This window comes from Hippoglossus hippoglossus, chromosome 7 (assembly GCF_009819705.1).
Source record: "Hippoglossus hippoglossus isolate fHipHip1 chromosome 7, fHipHip1.pri, whole genome shotgun sequence".
Classification (NCBI taxonomy): domain Eukaryota; kingdom Metazoa; phylum Chordata; class Actinopteri; order Pleuronectiformes; family Pleuronectidae; genus Hippoglossus; species Hippoglossus hippoglossus.
Window position 1 is genome coordinate 18,732,829 of NC_047157.1, and position 15,992 is coordinate 18,748,820.

The following is a 15,992-nucleotide window of genomic DNA, read 5'->3' on the forward strand; positions in this document are numbered from 1 at the left end:
CGGAGACCCGAGCGCAGGCAGCCGCCAGGCCTCCGCGGTAACTGCGCATTTACCCGCCTGCAGATGGTGATCTAGCGAGCCGTGCTCGTGTTATTGCACGAACTAAACTGTGCAAGCGTGTTATTATCGATGCAGTGAAACCTCCTGAGTCAGATTGTTTACTCCAGCAGAAGTTTTAAAACTCGATCTATTATGAGGAGTGTCTTAAAACCCCAGTTGTCATCGTGTAAACATTAACATGATGGCGTCTGCAAACAAGCAGTGAGTGGTATTAGAAGCCAAGATCTTCTGCTCGTGTACAAATTATGATATCACAGTATATAAACGTTCAATTACAAGTAAAACAAAAGTATTAGCATTGAACTTTTATTTAATTTAAGTGTGAAAAGTGAATTGGCTTCCAAGTGTTTCAAAAATGGCCCCAGAGTGTTAAAAGTACATTGAGCCGTTTCTGTGTTTTGATTTGACTGTTGTTTGAACTGTTGCATCCTATTTTTGAACCGATCGCATTTTACATATAAAATCTTGAAATGGAAAGTAACCGACCGTCTGATAAATTTAGTCGAGTAAAAATACAATATTTGCCTCTGACATGTAGTGAAGTAGCAGACAATGGAAATATTCATAGGAAAGTACCAGTACCTCAAAACGTAATACATGTACTTTCACCAGTGACAATAACACGAATCCCTGTACTAAATAATGAACCCAAGACAATTACACTGCAATAAACACGGAGACTGTCATGCTGCAGTGGGTTCCAAAAGTCTGAGACCACTTTCCCAATAAAGTGTGTAGGTACACTTATTGATTTACATCCAGGCCAACTTTGAGGTCTAGTTTGTGACTTGATTGCCTTATAAAGTGGACACAATAAGAGACACTTTGCTTTTTTTATGTCCTTGCAATGCAAAAGATATTTTAATATGAAAATGGAGGAATATGTTTCTATTTTTTCACGGTATCATGTAGATACACAGTGGAGAATGTAGTCTCATTGCAATGTATTTGTTTGTCTGAACTGTTCCTGCTTACATTAGATGCATATACGTGATATTTGATATAATGTTGTAGCAACTTGCTTGATGTAGTCATAGTAAGATTGAATTTATGAACATCAAACACATTTTATTATTGAGAGATGCAGTATATAAGTGTTTGTTCCCCTGTCTCTCAATATAACCTATTTCTAAAATGCCTGCAGAGCCCAGCCCCTTAAAGTTTATTGCTTAATACTACACAAACACATTTTACTGCAAAATGAATTTATTGTAAGCTACAGTTATTACTGTGAGGCTGCTCCAGAGATTTAACCTGGTATAATAAAGTGCATGAAGCAATAACACCACTGGCAAAAGACAGAGACGCGTTATAATGTGCCACTTTATTAGAAAAGTAAAAACTCACTTAAATATTTTATGAAGGTTAATATAAAACATTACAATCTTTTGCATATCTGCACTGTCACTATATTTTTTTTATTATATTTGCTATTTTTAGACTAAACCCTGTGCTTTAAGAACATACAACATTGGCTACAGCTGTCACAGCAGTATTGGCCCATAATTATATCTGAAAACGATTAACAAACAGCATCTGTATCTGCATGGAAAGCATGAAACACTTTGCATCCACAAAGTACAGTGTCTGTGATAACCATCTTTTTTTCAACAAATATACTGTATACTGTATGTTACATTGGAACAACATCAGAACAGCAACAGAGTATTTTTTACACATTTACATCATCATACTGTATTTGATTGTGCAATGAACGTCCGTCTCGATCAGCGTGTGACAGTGCTCAGCAAAAAATATATCAGATCAGTGCTTTCTCTTAGGATAAAGAAAAGGTGACGCGTAAAGTGACAGCCACAGGAGAAGGATTAAGTGTGATAGTGATTTCCTGCCAGCATTGTCTAAAGGTAGCCTCAACAGAGCTTGTTAAGCGTCCCAGCTGTTAGCCATTTCTCATATCAGACAGTGGTTGAGCCGTTGGTGCATCGTTCATATCAGACATGGGGTTGGCCTGACCCACAGCCTCTGTCTCACCCCCATTCCAAACCCCCCCCCCCCCCCCCCCCCCCCCCCCCCCCCCCCCCCCCCCCCCCCCCCCCATATCACTCCCAGAGTCCCTCAGAACTGGACATCAAACGCCACTCCCCTGCACAGCGAGGGAGCGAGGTGAAGCAGAGAAGAGAGAGGCCTGTGTCGGTTACTGGAGGATGAACACAGCCGGGGGAGGAGTGTATGCAAGGGTAGACCAAGTGGAAGCAAAATGTGCTTCTTCCCCGAAACTGAAAACGCACATGGCTCAATGTTGCATTGTGTGTGTGTGTGTGCCTGCCAGTGTATGAGTGTGCACGCTATGGGGAGGAGGAGGGTCCTTTGGATCCATGTCCATTTGCAGCGATCCTCATCCAACTCCACACTAGCTGTTCTCCATCTCCCTCCCCCACCACCATTGCTCTGTCCTGCTCCACCAGAGGGGAGGATAAACAATTCTCTGCCATAAACTCTCTGTGCTTTCTCTCTATCTCTCTCTCTCTCTCTCTCTTTCTCTTCTCTCTTCCTCCAAGTTGTTGCTTTGAAAAAAAATAGAATGCTGCTTTGCATCACGCGGCAAAAGAGTACAACAGAAAAGTTCAACGAACAAGAGATCAATTAAGTACCACAATATTTGTTTTCATCTCCATATATCAAAGCATGCACTTTTTTGATCAAGCAGAAAAAATTGCACCAACAACATAAACATACTGTTTTTATGGCAGTGGCATGAGCTATTTAACCAATGGTATTGTCAGTAGGTAAGAAAAAAAAGAAACAGTGCATAAAATACAGAGTGCAATCATTTTTACATACTTTCAGACGCAGTAGCATTTGTGAGCGTATGCTACTAACATTTTAAAACCCGTTTTTTCTTTGTTTTCGCATGTTTGTCTCAGGGAGCTCATTCTAATGCGTCCTCCGTCTCTCAGCCTGGGAGCAGCTTGTATCCCTCTCCAACTCTCATCTTTATGCCCATTTATTAAGGCTCTAATGTTTTGTTTTCGTCCGCTGTTTTTAATGTTCCCCAAATCTACATGGGAAAGACATTGTTTACAATGGGAGAGAATTCAGAGGCTGGAGACAAGGGTGGGGAGAGGGCGAGGGGCAACCTTCCAAAGGACACTCGCTGGCAATTTTCGTGCCCAGCTCTTTATTTTTCTTGGAGCCTTAGCCTTCTGTTGCTGTTTCAACCATCAGACTTAAGTCTGGTGAGCTGCAGGGCCACTCTGGTTCTGTCTTGAGACCATGGGAGCGAATCAGGACGGCGTTTTGGAAACACCCTTTAAAGCACACGATTAGGCAAACCAGTCCTGCAGCTGACCAGTGCGAAATTAAAATGGTCCTAAAATCAAGCCAAAAACATTATGACATATTAACTGCATATAATGAAACATCCTGTGCTATTTTGGACACTTTCACTTCCTTATTTATTTTTAGTTCTTAATAGTCTTCTCTCATTTGATCCCAGTAATACAGTCAACATCTCACATTGTGAAATCTGTCACCCACTCGATGCCCCTGACCTGATCACTTTACCCTGCAGGACTCCGCCAAGTCTGAGTGTATCCGTGTGGGGGTGTGCTGAGGCGTGTCATCATGCTTCTGGCTACAGATGTTTGTCAAATCTGAGCACCGATTGTTAACTAATCTCATAATTAACTTTATTGCGCAAGAAGTCCCTTTCTATATATATCACAAGGGCTGTTATTGGTAATTGCTAATACATGTAGGGCACGTTGAAGGTAATTTGTGTAACTGTGACAAAAGGCTTTACTGGCCTCTTTGCTTAAGGAGAACTACAAATTATGTGGGCTATGTTTGAACAAAGCACCACGATGCAGTCGGCCAGGCAATAGGCCACTGTGCACCGAGAACCTGTTTCAGATGTTTGCTTAGTGAGAGCTAAGCACAGCAAATCTCTGTAACATCCATCTGCTTATATTACATAAGTCTCACCAAGATGAGGCCTATGGGTGTGTGTGTGTGTGTGTGTGTGTGTGTGTGTGTGCTTGTGGTTGTGTGTGATTATGGGTGACAATAGCTATCATTGTGCCTTACACTCTTAATACATCCAGGCTCCTTGCTACTACACTTTATGTTCAGGTGTGTTTGAGTTTGCCCAATGCATGCACATTTATTTTGTTATACATATATTAAAGTGTTTTTTTGTCTCATGTTGTGAGTTTCATCACATACTCTTTAAAGAGTACGGTGTTCTTATAAAAATAAAGATATTATGGAAAATGATGCACAAACAGGTGAGTATGGTCAGTGACACAGTAGATTTAAGTTGTACAGTTAATTCCAGTTTTCTTTTCTTTGTTTTTTTTCTTGGTTGTTGAAATGTATTTGGTCCATATTCGGGCTGGACTAGGCTTAGGCTGGTTCTGAAGTGCAGACCAATCAAGGGAAGTCTGAACCTGGATTAAGACCCTGTTTGTACCTGATGTCAACACAAAAATGGATCCTCATGTGTTTTGTCTATAGAGGGCCTTGTATCTATGTACAGTAACCTGCTGGCAGGTCAACAGGGTCCCGTTCCTGACTCAGTACCAGAGGGTTCTGGGGCCCTTCTGACTGTCAGCCAGCTACAGGCCAGTGACGTACATCTCCATCCCATCATTGAAGGTGAAGATGGTGGTGGTGCTGGCGCTGTTGCCCCCTTGTTTCACATCACTGATGCTCTCATAGAAGTTTTCCCCACCAGGCAGGCCTCTAGCAGGCGGGGCGGTGGGTCCTGAGCCCTGAGGTGCCGCTGGTGCTGCTTGTTGTTGTGGTTGCGGTTGCGGTTGCTGTTGTTGTTGCTGTTGTTGTTGCTGCGGTGGCTGCTGTGGTGGCTGCGGCGGCAGCGGCGGCGGCGGCGGAGGCGGCACCTGCTTCTTTCTCTTCAGAGTGGCACTACCCCCTGCTGTGCCGTTATTGGTTCCCCCCTGCTCACGTTTCCGGTGGCTGTCGATAGTAGCGTACGCGGGGTCAGACTCGGCCATTGCGCATGTGGACCAGGACCTGTCTCCAACCGACTCATAGCAGGGCTCCTCTTGGGAACGCGCCGGGCCCTGGACTCCTCTTCCTCGACCCCGGTTTCCCCTATCCCCACCGAAGGAGCGTGGGAGGGTCTTCGCTCCGTTGTTTTCCATAGGAGGTTTCTTCTTCTGGGATTTACACACGATGGAGTAAGTGTCTGCAATCTGAGAGCACACAGAAGACAGGAGCAGAGTATGGTGTCAGTTAATGGCCCTGAACTACAGTCCAACTATGTCCTTCAGTCTATGGGCGACAGTACTTGAAATAGAAGGTGACTGTAACTCTGCTTGATTCATGGTCTTGTTTCTACAGGTTATACAGCACAGTATCACTCTTTCCCACCTTAAGTTTCATGTTTCTGAATTTGCTGAGAGTAGCCTATGTGCAGATTTCTACATTTAAGCAACTATAAACTGTAAAGGAACAATATGTTAACATGAGAGTAAACATATGATGCTGTTAATTCGGTGTGTGAGCATGGATTGTGTGGGTGTGCACAGTAGTTTGCACATGTGTTGACAGAGCTTGCTCTGTGCTGTAACCTGACCTATTTTGACGGGGTAGGATAAGACAGAGTAAACTGTGTTATCAGTCCGTTGAGGTCTCGGCACAGAGACAAAGTTAGCTTTGCAGTGGATGGACCTGTTAAAATTTCACCACAACGGCTTTGGCAAGAGAACAGCAGGGTATGGTGTGAAAGATCTGGATGACAGCCAGCTCGCAGAGGGAAAAAAAAACAGTGTTGTTCATTAATGGACTTTGCTCTGAATGAGGCAAATGTACTTGTTTTCCTGACTGTGTTCACTGCAGGTGTATGCATGAGTCTGTAAATACAGTGTCTCTGTGTCTTTTCTGTACATGTGTGCGCTTTTTACAGTGTAGAGCGTCAGATTTGATATCTACGACTCGCAGCTGACTGGCATGTGTGAGGTCTTCTGGGGAATTCGGATAAACCAGCCCTGTGACCTCTGGCATTTCTGTGTCAAAATTCCACGAGGAGAGCACAGGAGCAGAGGATTGTGGGACATGGTCATGTTTACCTTCCGTGTTCACACCCAGACTAACAGCTCTGCTCTAGTGGCCCTGAGAAACACCGGCTATGCAAAGTCTCTCCCTTTCTCTCTCTATCTCTGTCTCTCTCTCTCTCTCCCTCTCTCTCTCTCTTTCACACACGTGCACACACTCACGCACAGATTTTTGTTCTGCTCCAAAAAAACTGAAACCTGAGAGCACACATTCAATGGACAAAACTCTTTGTGTGCTCGCCTTGCCTTTACTTTCATGGAGCCTTTGTATTTTAAATCTTCCAAAAGAGAAACATAATATCAGGAAATGTGATTAAAGTGAAAACCGCTGTGACTTGAATTGTGGAGATCACTCTCTCTCTTTCCGTCTCTGACAAACCTCCAGCAACACGGATACCCTGCCCCCACAAATCACTTGTGTGACCTTTTTGGATAAACAAAGACCCTGGCGTATGCTACAAGTGTGTGCACACAATGTGCATTATGTGTGTGTGTGCGTGCATGTGCGCGCGTATGTGCAATTGTGCGAGTGTGGGTGCATCTGAGCACACAGAATTTGCAGCTCTGTGCAGCAGAGGAAGGAAGTCACAAGATGATGGGGATTTCAAAACTGGGCTGCAGCTGTTGAGGAAGCCTGTGCACTGTATGTTTTCTTTTCTTCTCCCCTCAGCCCCCTCTCTCCGTTAAGTCTCGGCTGATGCTGCTTTAACTCTCTGCCCAGACTTAGGCTTTGGAAAGTCCTTTTTTAATTTCTGCACACAGCGATTATCCATGGAAACACAACAGTATTCATAAGCGATGCATCTTTGTGTGATCAACTTTCTGAATAGCAAATACGGTGCAAGTTTCCAAGCGGTCTGCGAGCAGTTGATATTCATCTGGTAAGACATGCTTTGCGCAGCGTGATTGGTCGGGGAAGGCAGCGCCTCCTAATAGCCACAAAGGGAGTGGAGCAGAAGGAGAGAGCGCCAGAGGAGAGGAGGAGATTTAGGTGGGAGTGGAAACTCAACACCTTTTGACGGCTGCAACTGACAACCTCCAGAGGATACAAAGTATATGGGCATGTTAGGGCAACAACAAATTAAACAGTGGAAAAACACAGCAAATAAGGAAGAGAAAAAGTTTAAAAAAGAAGAAAAAAAACTGGACAGAAAGTTAGAGGGAAATAAAAATAAATTGGGAGAGCGATTGCAGAACGCAGTCAAGGCCAGCTGCTCTGTGTACCAGTCTGACTTGCAGAGGAGTAGTTTAACTGTTGAGCCAAACAGCAGAGACTTAACCCTTTAATCTCCACATACAGCAGCTTCCAAACTTTTTGGTTCAACTCTGTTTTAAACAAGAAAGTTACCAGCAGCTTCAAACTTCATAAAACTTCACGCCAACATGTCTCCCTGAATAGATACATCAAAATTTTTTATATTAATAATCCCAAACTGTGTAAAGTCACAAAATCCAGAGTTACTCTTCAATCATACATACACCACCGGATTTACTGTCCAGCAGAGAGGGAACAAAGGGGGATTGAGAGAGAGATTGAGTGGGGTTGCTGTGTTTGGAAGCACATGTGCTGGGGTATGTGACATGATTGGTGAGTGCAGGCTTCCCCCCCCCTATCACCACCAGACACACTCCGCCACATATATACATGTAGAGCTCATCACGTTCTGTCTGCATGCGCCCAGGAGATACAACAGTGAACCCCTAAACGGATGAATGCAAAGTGGTGATTCATTATTCGGCAGCAGGTGATAGTGATGTCTGATCTGCCGGGTGCGTTGTGACTAACAGTCCAGTGGGGGGGGCTAGGAGATTGGGGTCAGGGTTCAGGCAGGGGGGTTGGGAGTGCATGGATCGATGTAACGAAACCACTGGTGGAAGCAAAAACCTCATATGACAGGCAGGTCAAAGGGCAGCGGCAGCATGACGGCGTGCCCAATCAGATGTGCACCCCGCTCAGTAAACACAGCAGTAACAAATCAGAGACATGTGCATCTTTCAGTCTGCCTGTTGTCCTTCCGCTCCCCCTGTGGAGGGGTTCCCCCTTCCTACCAACTACCCCCACCACCACCACATACACACACGTGCACTACCTCCTTTGCAGTTGGGGGAGATGGGTGCCCCTGTCCGTTCTCGCCACGGAGTGGAGGTGGGTGCAAGGTGATGATGTCATCGTCCTCTGGAGGCTTCCAGATGTACTGCTCCCCGTTGCCCATGAACACGGCCTCCTGGTAAACAAAATCAATTGAGGTTCTCAGGCAAGTATTGTAATTATGATGGATTCTTTGTGCAATGATGCAGAAATATTTAAAACATGTAATTAGATGTAATAATAACACAGTGCTGTGCTTCACTGTGTCGTTTATTTTTTACCTCCGCCAAAGAGGTTGTGTTTCCAACGATGTCCATTTGTTTGTTGGCTGGTTTGTATGTTAATTTGTTCATTACCAAGGTTATACAAAAAAAAAACTGATTGGATTTTCATGAAACCCGCTGGAAGGATGTGGTCAGAGAAGAACCCATAAAAGTTTGGCGCGAATGCAGGTTGGGTTTTTTTTGGGGGGGGGGGGGCGGTTCTTAGTTTTTTTTCGTACATTTCCGTTGATTTCTCAGAAAATAATTCCTGGATCTTGATGAAGAATTCTGACATATTTATTGAACTGATAACTCTGAGTGTGTGGAATTTGGTGCAGCTTGATTGAACTCAAGGAGACTGATGGGCCTTGGCAGAGAAATGCACTCCACTGAGTGGCATTCAAGTTTTTGTCCAAAGACCTACGAGCTGTCAAAGTTTTCACTTGTCAACTGTGTCCTTGTTGCACAGCACGAGCAGAGTGTGCATGTGTGTCTGTGTGAGTGTATGTGAGTGTATATATGTATAGGTGTCAGAGATCATGGCTGCATGAATGACAACACACTTACACTGTGAGAATAATATGAACAATTAGTTTTTTATCAGATTTGGTCAGTGCTGCTCTCATCAAAACAAGGTTCTAGTCATAAAAGTGTCACTTCTGCAGCTTTCTGATGAGAGATGTCTCTATTTCAATATCCACGTATGTAAAATGATCTGTCTTTTATGTCCCTGTTGTGCTCTCCAAGGGCAGCTTTTATGTCGAGATCCAAACAAACGAATCAGCAAGTGGCACCGTCATAAAGAGAGTGGGCGTTGGAAAACAGTCTCTTCAGCTGGCAGCTGCTCTGAAACCAGCTCCTAACTGGAATCAGATGCTACTGACATTTCCTCTCCTCTGTTGCCACAGCTTTATGTTTCTGTTACTACTGCGTGAAGTGTCACCACAGCAGATTACTGAATGGCTCGTGCTGTGCAAGTGTCAAGGAACTGCCTGCTCAATTGTTGAACGTTCATTAAGAGTTTTATTGGTTTCTCCACCCTCTGTGAATAATCTTTCCTCGAGGTTTCGACACAAATCCATTTAGTCCGAGACGATGCTGCAAAAACACAACCCCCGTCAAATGCGACTAGTGATTCTAACGAGGTTCTCGTGAAGATTTTTGTATTGTATCTTTATTTTCTGTCCGTTTAATAGCAGTTATTCACGACCCTTCACCGAGAAACAGCAGAAAACCAGGCTGGATGTGGTGAAACAACAACAAAATGAGTAACTGCTTTTGTTAAATTTCTATCACTGCTGCTGCTGGAGAGCAATTAGAAAGCAATTAGAAAGCATGAGGTGGCATGTGCACATGCGACCAGGATGATTAAACGTTTATAAGCTCCTCCTGTGCAGTGTGGGGGAGTAATAGAAGCCGCGGCAGAGTAAATGGCTTCAGTATGTGACCATTATTTATCGCTACAGTGGCTACTGGCTACCTGTTAGCCTGTTTCTAGATAGACTTGCTGATTGATTCAATGAGAACACACACTGACACTCACACACACACAGAGACACACAGACACACGCACACACACACACACACACAGACAGGGGGCTTGGAAGCCTGCCAAGCTCTTACATAATACATCCTTCCACTCTCGACTCTGGCCACTCTGATGCCGTGCTGCGCAGCACAGTGCAAAGGGGCGGAAGAAACTCACGTATTCGCAAACATGCACACAAACGCACACACTATCAAGGATTTAAAAGATACGCAGATTAAAAGTGCAGGTCAACAGAGGGGCCGGCATCCACAGCTAAAGCAAAATTGTTTTTAACAACCATATCAGTCTCCTTAAATCACGAACACAAACGAGAAAGTCATGGGTTTTCTTTGCTCTGGAAAACACACAAAACCATACACACACAAGCAGACGTGTGTGTGCCAGCAAACCCACAGGAAAAGGCTGATCACCATCCGAGCATTGTGTCTCTATTTCCCCACTGCCCTTAATTGTTAAAACTCAACCCAGCTGGAAGTATATTATTATTTTGGGGCTATTATATTCTTCAGTAAAGCAATTTGTGTTACATTGCTTCTAAGAAAATTGTGACACAAATAAAGTGATGATTGATTGATTGATTGATTGATTGATTGATTAAAGTTTGTTAGTTTATACATTTTTGGGAGGTAGCTATTAGGTTTGTTCACACATGCACACACTAACAATAAATGAAAATAAATTAAATAAAGTATAAACATCTGGTATAATTTCATTTGAAGCCATTGACTGACTAAAATAATCGAAATCCTCAAGCGTAACCATGAGGAGCGGTTTGTTTGTGGACAGTGGCCTCTGGTGGTGAGCGGGCAGGCTTACAGTGTGGAGGGGTGGAGGGTTTTGGTAGTGGCATGCGGGGGCCTGAGGTTGATGGGGAGCATATTGAACCAATGATTCCTGTACCTTTGGGAAGGAGTGCAGGTGGAACGGCTCCAGCGGCTTGCGTGGAAACTCCTGACTGCGATGCAGGGGAGGAGGAGCAGTGGAGGGTGAATCACTCACGCTCGACTGGCTGTCTGACTGGCTGTCGGCCCCGTTGTTTTCCTTCCTGTTCGTCTTGTCAACCTTCAAACATCGAGGCAACAGTGAAAACATTATCTATAAATGAACACGCAGCAAAAAAGTCCACAGAGCATTTTAGGATTTTTCTTGCGTCTTAAGCTGGAGTGTTGATACTAATCTTCCATTTATGTTAATTTAACCTAATGAGTCAAAGCCTGACAAGATAATGGATTCATTTTTCTATCTACATGCAGAGTTATTAAAGTACATTAAACATCCAGTACCCTGATAGCTCTGGTCTCTGGTTTAGTGTGATGTCAGTAAATACATTCCATCCAATCAAATCACAAAACCCTAAGAAATGTTTTTAAAATCTGCAAATCATTGATCATTTTTTTGTTGACTGTATCATGTGCATGTCTGTGTCTGTGTAACCACAGGCTGACCTTCTTTCTGGTAAATAAGACAATATAGAGTTTATAAATTCCATAAAAACCAAACTACTAATTTACTGAATCACCACAGGGGGGGTGTCACCAAAATAAGTGATATTCATGTTAATAAAATTACCTTTTTGAACTTGCGTATGGACGCGTACTCGGCTGCAGTCGGATCTTGAATGGCCAGAGATTTAACAGAAGACAGAGGGGAACTAGTGACAGCGCTCACCCCATTACCTCTTCCATTCACCGGACCATTAATGGTGACGTTCCCCCTGCCGTTCCCCCTGCCGTTCCCCTTGCCGTTCCCCTTGCCGTTCCCTCTGCCTCCCTGTGAGCAAAAAAATATATCTGTTTTAGCTGTTTATTATTATAATTTCATCAACTGCCTCTGCAGCTAATACTTGTCGAACATGTGTAGAGAGTTGACTGGGTCTATATGTTCCATTGCATTTAAAGGTATAAAGCAAGTGTTGGATCTGCGTGTATATACATACGTTCCCAAGCCCGTTTCCATTGCGGCCTCCGTTGGTATGAGCTGGCGGGCTCTGGGCAGCCCTGACTAAAGCTGGCGTGTTGGAGGATGTGGACGGCGGGGCAGAGGTCACCTTGGGGCCCGTGTCACCCTCCCGGACACCTACACTTTCGTACAGGCCATCGTCCAGGCCGTGGGTCGGGGTGGGGTTGTTGCGCAGGCCCACCTCGGTATAAGTGTGGTCTCTGGCCTCCCCTACTCCTGCCCCTCCCGCTCCTCCTCCAACTCCTGCTCCTCCTCCTCCTCCCCCTTCTCCTCCCGTCTCCCCACCCTCCCCGTGGCCAGATCCCTGGGGACTGGTGGGGATCTGGGGTAGCTGGCGCCCATGGGAGGGCCTCAGGTCTGTCTGGGAGCAGCGACTGTGGAGGAGCAGGAGGTCCATGCTGGCTGGACGGCTCTTGCCAACAGCTGCACGGAGAGGAAGAGGAGGAGGGAGGGGACAGGACTGAAATTGTGAAACAGCTCAGGGTTGTTTGTCATACATTGTCACACACAAACTGTCGGTCCTCACTCACAGTTTCCATTGCAGGGAAAGCGATTGATCTCGTGCAGCCTGGTGTCAGATTTGCTCATGGAGTTCAGTTTGGGATGGCGAAGTGTGCCCTGCTGTCGCACACACAAACGGACACGTCAATACAGGAACCAACCATGCAAACACACGCACGTGTATCTGTGCACACAACCAGCTTTAGAGGGAGGACGCTCACAGGGAAAAGAGCAAGAGGAGATGGAGAGAGTAAAAAACGAATGCATGTCTCACCATATTTACAGATGTCCCTTTCTCTCCGGCTGGAGGGTGCTTGGTCTTGCTTTTTCTGACACAGCATCAAAGTGAGGAAGGTCAACAGGAGCCGGTGGACAGAGAGAGAACATACACACACTCAGAGCGCATAGATACTATCAGCACCCGGCGCCGGCGAGGGCACGAATGTCCTTGCTTGATAACAACAACCCAGTCAAACAGTGAGGGGAGCGTGCGTCCAAAGTAGAGGATGTCCCTCAAAAAAACTTTACTTTAATTTTTTGTTTGCTTTTGTCTGTCTTTGTTATTAAGCAAAATTACAACAAAAAAAAATGGGTTAGGGGTAAATCTTGGTGCATATACAGATCAGGAATCAGAGCCACAGCCGCACCCAACCAGGAGACTGTTAAGCAGAGTATGCCCTCTATGAGTGCCATTTTAGTTTTCATTATAAGACCAAGAAAACACACAACCATTATGGTGTAGTTTCCTTTATGCTGATCCTCTTTGCTGTTGCATGCTCTGGCATCGGTGTGAGAAGAATGTATCTACAGGAGTGTTGTGGATCACGGTGGATCCCTGGAGGAGGCTGTATCCATAGGAAACAGTTGATATGGTGAGAGAGCGACGAGATGAGAAGAAGTAAGAAGACAAAGGCTCCAGAGTGCAGGTGTGACTGAGAAATGCTCTCGCACTTTGGAGGGTGAGGATCTGCATCACGTAATGTGTGAGATTTCAGGTTAGCGAGATGGTGCGAGAACCACACAAATAGACTCAACTTAACATTGTAGACTCAACTTAACAAGTAGTTTGAACAATATCTGAACACTAGAATGGCACAAAGTGCAGCGCATACCTCTGCGGGGTCAGTAATCCCCTTAAATTCAATCAAACTGTTTCACACATAATTCCATAGATATCAGTGCCCTTTCATTATTCCCTCGGAAATTGGCGAAAATGCCCCAAAAAATTGCAATGTTTTACAGAGTAAAACAAAATCCTGGATCTGCCCGTTTGTCCGGATCTACACCACAATTCAATGATTGGGTTGGTAAGTTATTTGTTGACGTCCTCTTCACGTCCCGATAATCATAACCAGAGTCTTCAGCTGGGTGTCGTACACCGCTGAAGCAGAGACGATCGCCAGAAGTTAGCGAGTGACTCACGGGAAAGTCGGCTTCTAGCAATTATCAGTTCACGCCCGTGTGTTATGTAGCTTTGACAATATATGGCTGATGAGAAGGGATGAGGGGATGTATCTGTTGCATATTTTCAAAGTGTAAGCTACTCTTGCTAGCTTTACCAACACTAGATTTAATGGGTTCTTTCTTGGTTCATGCTACATTCTTCCGCCAAGTTTCGTGGAAATCCGGTCAGTAGTTTTTTAACGTAATAATCCTGCTGACGAACAAACCATCGGACAGATAACCAAGGTAGCAAGGTCAGTTGTGTCAGCTCCGTGTTACTGCAGATATCTATTGTCTCCTCTGGTGAGCTGGAACTCCATGGGATTTTCAGACTAAAATCTCCCACAGGCCTCAGCTTCAAAAACCACAAGCGCAGGGTTCATTTTAAATCAATAGCAGCAGGTTTCTCTTTCCAGGATCTTTGGCATTAGTGCATGACAAAGTGAATTTGAACAGGTGAGCTGCCGAGCACTCGGCTCCTCGGCATCACCGACATCCAGTCGGGAGCCTGCATTTCGTTCTTTAGATCTTTACAATGGTGTTGTTTTATTTCCATGACACGAGCTGGTTTGACATTTCGTTCCCCTACATCCTTATCTGTGTATCCCATGGCAACAAAGCCACAGTGCAGCCTCTGATTGGTCCCTGAGGATTGTGTGTCAGAAAAAAAAAAAACAGGCTATTCCATTGCTCTTGCCTTGCGCAGAGTCTGATCCCCTTTAAACTGCAGGGTGTTCCACTGCTACTGCCTGCTGAGGAGTCTGCTTAAGAGGGGTGACGCGAGGCTGCTCTGACTCTGGCCTGTCTCCTCAGTGTCCTGTAAACATCATTTCATCTGATCTGACATTCGAAAGCCATTAACATTCATTACTGCCACTCCGCTCAGAGCGGGAGGATAAAAGAGACGGAGAGGACGGATGGAGGGAAGAGAAAGAAGGGAGGAGAAGAGTTCAAAAGTAGTAGAGACACATAAAAGGGAAAAAGGATCTGGGAGGGCACCAAAAAAGCTGGCTGCAGATTTGATAAAACTCTGGCTGTCCTCTTTTCTGATTTCAGTCCGCCCCCTTTACGCTTTTTCAAGTCACGTGAGCGTTCCTCTTACCTTTGGCAGCCGACGCAGACGAGGACAATAAGGATGGTGACCACGAAGGCAGACGCTGCTGCGATGGCTCCCAGGAGAAGCAGGTTCTGGTAGGGAGGGTCCTCGCCATCTTGTCCCCTTTCATCCATGACAGCCACTCACTCACTCAGTCACTCAGTCACTCAGTCACTTCCACTCGAGCTAAAACTCTGCCACACAGACCGTCTGCTCAGGAAAACCTGCAGCGATAAGGGAAGAGTGAGAAAAGAAAAGAGAACGATACAAGGTTTGAGTGACATGAGAGATAAGAACAAACTGAAGAAATGAAATGCTGCAGAAGGCGAGGTGACAAAGTGTGCGCGTGTGTGTGTGCGCGTGTGTGTGTGGTTGGTTTGCCTCTGGCTTTTTTGTCACCGTCTCTTTCTGACATATCAGTTTCTATTTTTGACTCACTCGGAGAATAATGCACAGAAAATAGAACACCTTACAAAGCAGCCGGTGTGAGCGAGCCAAAAAAAGATTTCATCACACTCTTTCTTTTTGTTAAAAAAAGATCTAACGACACCGTAACATGCGTTTGACTAACCAGAGAGAGTCGTCTGTTAGTTTAACAGGGAAAAAATCCACCGAGCTCCCCAGAGTCGTCGCTCATTGACGGAAGGATCAGATCCACTGCTGTTGCACTTCATTTGCCTGGCACAACAATTACTTTCTTTCTTTCAGCGGTGGCTCAAACACTCACAGCAAGATTTCCAATTTTGAATCAGCGGCTCATACTGCAGGTAGTACTATTAGTATTACTGCAGTTTTCTAGCATTAAAGGTACCTTCTACAAAAAGAATCGTGGGGTAAAAACTTTTACCAAAGGTTTAAGATTCTTTGCGTGAGTGTAAATGTTGCACTTTTTTCTCCCATGGGTTAAAATGACATTTGCAGTTAACATAAGCTGCTTTCAAACATGCACTGAACTCTCCGGGGGACGTGCATGTGTGAACGCAAATGTCCGACT

General features: G+C 45.0%; 1 protein-coding gene across 2 annotated transcripts in view; it reads right to left on the reverse strand.

Annotated features, from left to right (window-relative positions):
- Positions 1 to 1,365: 1,365 nt before the first annotated feature.
- The window catches only part of LOC117764849 (basic salivary proline-rich protein 2), a 38,905-nt gene continuing 24,278 nt past the window's right edge, over positions 1,366 to 15,992 (reverse strand). The window contains exons 2-9 of one of the 2 annotated variants that reach the window (XM_034590940.1): positions 15,005 to 15,222; positions 12,734 to 12,788; positions 12,489 to 12,576; positions 11,936 to 12,381; positions 11,569 to 11,769; positions 10,900 to 11,061; positions 8,189 to 8,323; positions 1,366 to 5,237 (exon numbers count right to left, since the gene is read on the reverse strand). In XM_034590940.1, coding sequence (XP_034446831.1) covers positions 4,638 to 5,237; positions 8,189 to 8,323; positions 10,900 to 11,061; positions 11,569 to 11,769; positions 11,936 to 12,381; positions 12,489 to 12,576; positions 12,734 to 12,788; positions 15,005 to 15,132 — 1,815 coding nt within the window. In that variant the 5' untranslated portion in view covers positions 15,133 to 15,222 and the 3' untranslated portion in view covers positions 1,366 to 4,637. Of the gene's footprint in view, positions 5,238 to 8,188; positions 8,324 to 10,899; positions 11,062 to 11,568; positions 11,770 to 11,935; positions 12,382 to 12,488; positions 12,580 to 12,733; positions 12,789 to 15,004; positions 15,223 to 15,992 lie in introns of both variants that reach the window. The other variant, XM_034590939.1, reaches the window with a different exon arrangement.